The 6343-nt window shown below is 61.1% G+C and overlaps 1 protein-coding gene across 1 annotated transcript; it reads left to right on the forward strand.

The window, feature by feature from the left end:
- The first annotated feature begins 229 nt into the window (after nucleotides 1–229).
- On the forward strand, nucleotides 230–6310 carry YARS1 (tyrosyl-tRNA synthetase 1). Its single transcript, XM_064172941.1, has 14 exons — nucleotides 230–313; nucleotides 427–491; nucleotides 743–889; nucleotides 990–1165; nucleotides 1374–1503; nucleotides 2321–2401; nucleotides 3124–3216; nucleotides 3401–3536; nucleotides 3728–3813; nucleotides 4288–4414; nucleotides 4726–4823; nucleotides 4944–5137; nucleotides 5253–5394; nucleotides 5607–6310. The coding sequence occupies exons 1-14, from the start codon at nucleotides 298–300 to the stop codon at nucleotides 5715–5717; spliced, it is 1602 nt and encodes a 533-aa protein (XP_064029011.1). The 5' UTR covers nucleotides 230–297; the 3' UTR covers nucleotides 5718–6310.
- Nucleotides 6311–6343: the final 33 nt, after the last annotated feature.

Genomic DNA, 6343 nt, shown 5'->3' on the forward strand with positions numbered 1-6343 from the left:
CGCCCTGCCTCCGGCTCCTCCTCGCAGCCGGGCCTAAGGTGCCAGCGTCCCCCCGGGCGCCGCACCGGGCAGAGGAGCCAATGCCCGCACACGGACGCGGAGGCTCCGCCGCAGCCTCGCCCCGGACCCGGCAGCCGCAGCGGCACCGCCCCCTCCCCGCGCGAGCCGCCCCGCCCCCGCCCGCGGCGCCGCCTGATTGGCGGAGCGCGGCCCCGCCCCCCATCGGCAGCTCGGCGCTCGGGCGGCGGAAGTGCTGCCAGGCGCGGCCAGGCGAGCGCCGAGCGCCGAGCGGAGCTGATGCAACCGGGGGCAGGTCGGTGGGGCCGGGTCGGAGGGGAAGCGGAGCGGCCCCAGCAGCGGGCGGGGCCTCGACGGGCTCCTGGGGGGGTTGGTGGTCTCCGGTAAGTGCTGTCTCGTTCCTCGCAGCCGTCGTCATGGATCCCGCCGCCGGCCCGCAGGAGAAGTACCAGCTCATCACTCGGAACCTGCAGGTACCCGGGTGGGGCCATGGCAGCGAGGCGAGGCCCGAGCTGGGGTGGATCGAGGTCAGGGCAAGCCCTGGACGGAGCGGAGTGGGCCCGCATCTGCCTCTGCGCTCGGCAGCAGCCCCGGGAACATGCTGCATGCGGGGCGGGCCAGACCCCAGGCACAGCTCGGCGCCCGCGACCTCCCCAAGCCACCCTAGGGTGTTGCTGGGGAGACCCAACCGTGCCAGCTGTGTGTGTGTCCTGCCCTTCCACAGGAGGTGCTGGGGGAGGATAAGCTCATGGCCATCCTGAAGGAGCGGGAGCTGAAGATCTACTGGGGAACAGCCACCACGGGCAAGCCACACGTGGCCTACTTCGTGCCCATGTCCAAGATCGCAGACTTCCTGAAGGCAGGCTGCGAGGTGCGGGGCCGGCTGGGCTGCGGGGGGACGCTGTCACCGTGCCGATGGGTGGGAGACTCCAGCTCTCCCGCCTCCTGACGCTGTCCCCACCGTGTCCTAGGTGACAATCCTCTTTGCCGACCTCCATGCTTACCTAGACAACATGAAGGCGCCCTGGGAGCTGCTGGAGCTGCGCACCCGTTACTACGAGAACGTGATCAAAGCCATGCTGGAGAGCATTGGGGTGCCCCTGGAAAAGCTGAAGTTTGTGCAGGGCACTGACTACCAGCTCAGCAAGTGAGTCCTGAGGCAGCAGCAAGGGAAAGCCTCCCCTGCCCTCCCCGAGTTTGTCGCATCCCTGAGCCTGCTCCCGGGCGCTGCCCTTCAGGGATCAAGCCGAAGGTGCCTCTGAGCTTTGGCTTCTCTTGAGGTGGCCAGAAGTGGTGTGAAGCACCTCTAAAAGGTGTCCCTGTCCCGGTGCTGACGGTGCTGTCCCTGCCCTCAGGGAGTACACGCTGGACGTGTACCGGCTCTCCTCCGTGGTGACGCAGCACGACGCCAAGAAGGCAGGGGCGGAGGTGGTGAAGCAGGTGGAGCATCCCTTGTTGAGTGGTTTGCTCTACCCAGGCCTGCAGGTATGTCACAGTGAGGCAGAGCCTTCTGGCCAGGCATGTGAAGCCAGGGGCACAGGGACAGGCAGGGTCATGGAATAGTTTGGGCTGGAAAAGGTCTTTAAGATCATCAGGTCCAGGCATTAGCCCCAGCACGACTGCATCTGCTGTAAGCCATCTCCCTCAGCACCACATCTGCATGGCTTTGAAACCCCTCCAGGGGTGGGGATGGCAACACTGTCCTGGGCAGCCTGTTCCAGGGCTTGGCAGCCCCTTCTGGGGGAGAGATTTTTCCTAATAATCCAACCTAAACTTCCCTGGGACAACTTGAGGCCATTTCCTCTTGTTCCTTGGGAGAAGAGACCAACTCCCAGCTGGCTCCAGCCTCCTTTTCAGGGAGCTGTAAAGAGCCAGAAGGTCTCCCCTCAGCCTCCTTCAGGCTGAACACCCCCAGCTCCCTCAGCTGCTCCTCCCCAGCCCTGTTCTCCAGACCCTTTCCCAGCTTCATTGCCCTTCTCTGGAAACACTCCAGCCCCTCAATGTCCTTCTTGCAGTGAGTGCCCCAAAACTGAACCCAAGATTTGAGCTGTGGCCTCACCAGTGCCCATTACAGTGCCAGAGTTGTTTCTCTCCACCCCAGTGTTGCACCTGGCAGCAGCACAAAGCACAGCACCAGCACAGAGCTGCTTTTCCAGCAATTGCAGGCAGCTGGACAGCAGGCAACCCAGAGAGCTCCCATCCTTCCCAAGAGTGGGAATTACACAGCAGAGGGGAAGGTTAAAGCACAGCTGGAGTGTGGAGTTTTGGGCCCAGTCTCAGGGCTGTGGATGTCTCTCTGCAGGCCCTGGATGAGGAGTACCTCAAGGTTGATGCACAGTTTGGAGGAGTTGACCAGAGGAAGATTTTCACCTTTGCAGAGAAGGTGAGGAATGAGCTCTCTGTGACCCCCTTGTGATGCTGCTTTATGATTCAGGGCTCAAGCACTTGATGATCCACTGGGGGAAGCAGTTGGCACCACAGGGACTTTTGCTCTCCATGTCTGGGGGGCTCTGTTGTGCTGCCACACAGCCCTGGCTGTGGCTGGCAGAGCTTTTGTGATAGCTTTCTGGGTCCTGTTGTTCTGAGTCCCCAAGTTACCTGCAGCTAGGAGCAAGCAGGCAGTGTGAGCTAAAGACCATCTTCAGGAGAAGATTGTCCATAACTTAGAATCATAGAAACAGAATGGTTTAGGTTGGAAGAGATCTCAGAGCTCAGCCAAACCCCTGCCATAGGCAGGAACACATCCCAGGTTGCTCAAGGCCTCATTCAGTCTGATCCTGAAGACCTCCAGGGAGGTTGTGGAGCACAGAAGCACCCAATGTGTTCAAAGATCACATTGGGTGCTTCTGTGCTCCACAACCTCCCTGAGCAACCTGTGCCAGTGTCTCTCCACCCTCACTGCAAACAACTTCTGCCTAACATCCACTTTGAATCTCCCCTCTGCCACTTTCAACCCATTCCTCCTTGTCCTATCATGACAAGACCCTGTCAGTAGTCCCTCCCCAGCCCTCCTGTAGCCCCCTTCAGATCCTGGAAGGCCACTCCAAGGTCTCCTCCAAGCCTTCTCTTCTCCAGGCTGCCTCTTTGCCTTTTTATCTCCCCCAGTACCTTCCTTCCCTGGGCTATGCCAAGCGCATCCATTTGATGAACCCGATGGTTCCTGGGCTGACAGGCAGCAAAATGAGCTCCTCAGAAGAGGTTGGTGGCTGTGGGCAGGGGTCCTGCAGGAGGGTGGCTTAATGGGTGGGGGCAGAGAGCTGCACTCCAAGAGAAGGAGACTTCTATCTCCACTCACACTTGGCTAAGGAGGAGTTGCAGCAACTCCTGTGTGAGTTGTCTCATTTGAGCAAGAGGTTGGAGGAAAGGGATCCTCTTCCTGCAGGACTCAAAGATTGACCTCCTGGACCGTAAGGAGGATGTGAAGAAGAAGCTGAGGAAGGCTTTCTGTGAGCCAGGGAACGTGGAGAACAATGGTGTCCTCTCCTTCATCAAGCATGTCCTCTTCCCTCTCAAGTCAGGTGAGGGGTTCAGTGTGCTCAGGTGCTGGGGCTGGTTTTGTTTTGGAGTTAAATGGAGGGGACAGGAATGTGCTGGCCCCCTGAGTGCCCCTTCCCCAGCCCCTGCTGCAGGCCCTGGGCTCCTGGGCTGGGAGGGGTGGGTGGTGTCTGGCTGTGAGTCACTGCTGAGCCTTGGAATCTGCGTGTCACAGAGTTCGTGGTGCTGCGGGAAGAGAAATGGGGAGGGAACAAAACCTACACAGATTATGAGGCCCTGGAGAAGGACTTTGCTGAGCAGGTGAGCACTGGGATGGTCTGAGCCCCCTCCTTGTCCCTTCTGAATGCTCCCTGGGAGGGCTGTGAGCAGCAGTGGGAGATGGGAATCCACACCAGGAAGGGGGTGTGGAGCAGAGCGTGGCCCAGTAGCTGTAGGGTGGCAGAGTGCTGCCTGCCAGGAGAGTCCTGAAGGTGAGAGGAGGGTGGGTGAAGGGTGTGGGGGTACCTAGTGTGGGGAAGGGCCACATCAGCCCCATCCTGGAACATGGCAGCAGTCTGTTTTCAGCTGTTCCCATCTAAGGCTGCAAGTGAGGGTATCCAGGAGAGAGGCTTTGTTTTCCAAGGGGGAATCAGGATAAGGGTTGGGGTTTGTCTCCTCCCTTCTCCTTGGTCTCCAGCTCCTGCCTCTGTGGCCTCAGAGCAGTGACTCACATTCTGCTGCTTGCCCTGCCTGAGAGGAAACCACACAGGAGCCTTCCTGTCTGTCATGCTACAGGTTGTGCATCCTGGAGACCTGAAGAACTCGGTGGAAGTGGCCCTGAACAAACTGCTTGACCCCATCAGAGAGAAATTCAACAGCCCAGAACTGAAGAAGCTGACCCAGGCAGCATATCCCAAAGCCAGTAAGGAGGTGCTGGGAGCTCAGGGAAGTGGGGTCCTGGCCATGCAGGCTGGGTGGGAGAAAATCCCTCCAGGGGATGAGGTTGGAGAGGAGTTTGGATGCTTCAGTCTCAGGAGCAGCCCTGGACAGTGTTAGGAGGGGTGAGGAGAGGTCAGTGGCACAGGGTGGAGAGGACAGATGTCTCTGATGCTTGAGAGGCTGCTCAGTGGGCCCCAGAGCCAGCATGTGGGGGGGGTCACTGAGTGCTCTGCAGGACCTGGCCACCTCGCTGGCACTGTGCTGAGTGGCACAACTGTTCCCTTTGCACTGCAGAGCCTGCAGAGAAGCACACCAAGAACTCGGAGCCAGAGAACACAGTGGTCCCATCCCAGCTGGACATGCGTGTGGGCAAAGTCATCAGTGTGGAGAAGGTACAGGGACAGCAGGGAGAGGGTGCCATGGGCACCTGCTGGGTGTGTGTGTGGGGCTGCCTCTGTCTTCTTTGCCAGCCCAATGCCCTTCTCTGCTCCTCACCCTGCTTTGCTTGGCAGCACCCAGATGCTGACAGCCTGTACGTGGAGCAGATCGATGTGGGTGAGCCTGAGCCCCGCACTGTGGTCAGTGGCCTGGTGCAGTTCGTGCCCAGGGAGCAGCTGCAGGACAGGTTGGTGGTGCTGCTCTGCAACATGAAGCCCAAGGCCATGAGGGGTGTGGAGTCGAAGGGCATGGTGCTGTGCGCCTCCAGGTGAGGGAGGGCAGCCTCGGGGGTACCCTGCTCTCCTGCCTCAGAGCCCAGTGGTGCTGAGGGGAGGGTGGGACCCATTTGGGGGTGACTCTGCCTCCTCCACCCCCCTCCACAGCCTGGGGGAGCCGCGGCAGGTGGAGCTCCTGGAGCCGCCGGCCGGGTGCTGCGCCGGGGAGCGAGTCTACGTGGAGGGCTACGAGGATGGGGACCCTGAGGATGAGCTCAAGCCAAAGAAGAAGGTCTTTGAGAAGCTGCAGGTGAGGGGCTGTGCCACAGCGGCGCTCTGGGGACACCTGGGTGCCACTGTCCCCACCTCTGAGTGACCCCAAAGAAGCTCACTGGCGCTCGGTGCCCACCTGCGCTGGTGCTAGGGAAGGTGTGGTGGAGCCCAAGCTGCCCCCTGGCTGGGCGAGGTGCTGATGGCAGCCCGGGTCTGACCTTGCCTCCCCTGCTCTGCTCTGCTCCCCAGGCTGACTTCCGTGTCTCCGAGGACTGCGTTGCCCAGTGGAAGCAGAGGAACTTCCTGACCAAGCTGGGGACAGTCTCCTGTAAGAGCCTGAAGGGTGGCAGCATCGGCTAAGGCTGCCAGGGCCACTGCTCGTGCCTCCTGCCTGGCCCCCTCCACTGCCTCAGCCAGGCTCTCCTCCCTGGCCTCTGCCATCTCCTCCCTGGCACCCCGAGCTGGGGGGCTCAGCCCTGGGGACTTTGGGACTCAATTGGCAGTTCTGCCACCTCAAGAGCTGCCTCTGACGCTCCCATGGGCCTGCCCAGCTGGTGCCCGTGGGCCAGCTGTGAGGACTGACGGTGGCACCGCTCCCCAGGGCCCTGTGTGACTCTGTGCTGGGGCCACGGACCAGACGCCCTGCCCACTGGTCCCCACTGGGATGGCATCTGCGTGGTGAGGGCGGGAAGGGAAGGCTGCTTGCTCAAACCTGTGTTGCTGCTAACAGAGCTGGGGACAGCCAGGCAGGCCCTGTCCCTCACTCTGCCCGGGCACCCCCTGCTCGGCCCAGTGCCACTGCTGGTGCTGCTCTTTGGCCAGGAGCCTGCAGGCAGCCCCCGTGGGTCCCTCCTTGAGCCCGTGGGAGGCCGATGGGAGGCACAGGCCTTAAACACTGACTCGGGAACCTTTCTGTCTCTTGTAAACCCCAATAAACCGTGGAGCTGACTGCAGCCAGGTCCATCTGTCTGTGCTGGGGCTGGTGG

The sequence above is a fragment of the Pogoniulus pusillus genome, chromosome 37 (genome assembly GCF_015220805.1).
Source record: "Pogoniulus pusillus isolate bPogPus1 chromosome 37, bPogPus1.pri, whole genome shotgun sequence".
In the NCBI taxonomy this organism is placed as follows: Eukaryota; Metazoa; Chordata; class Aves; order Piciformes; family Lybiidae; genus Pogoniulus; species Pogoniulus pusillus.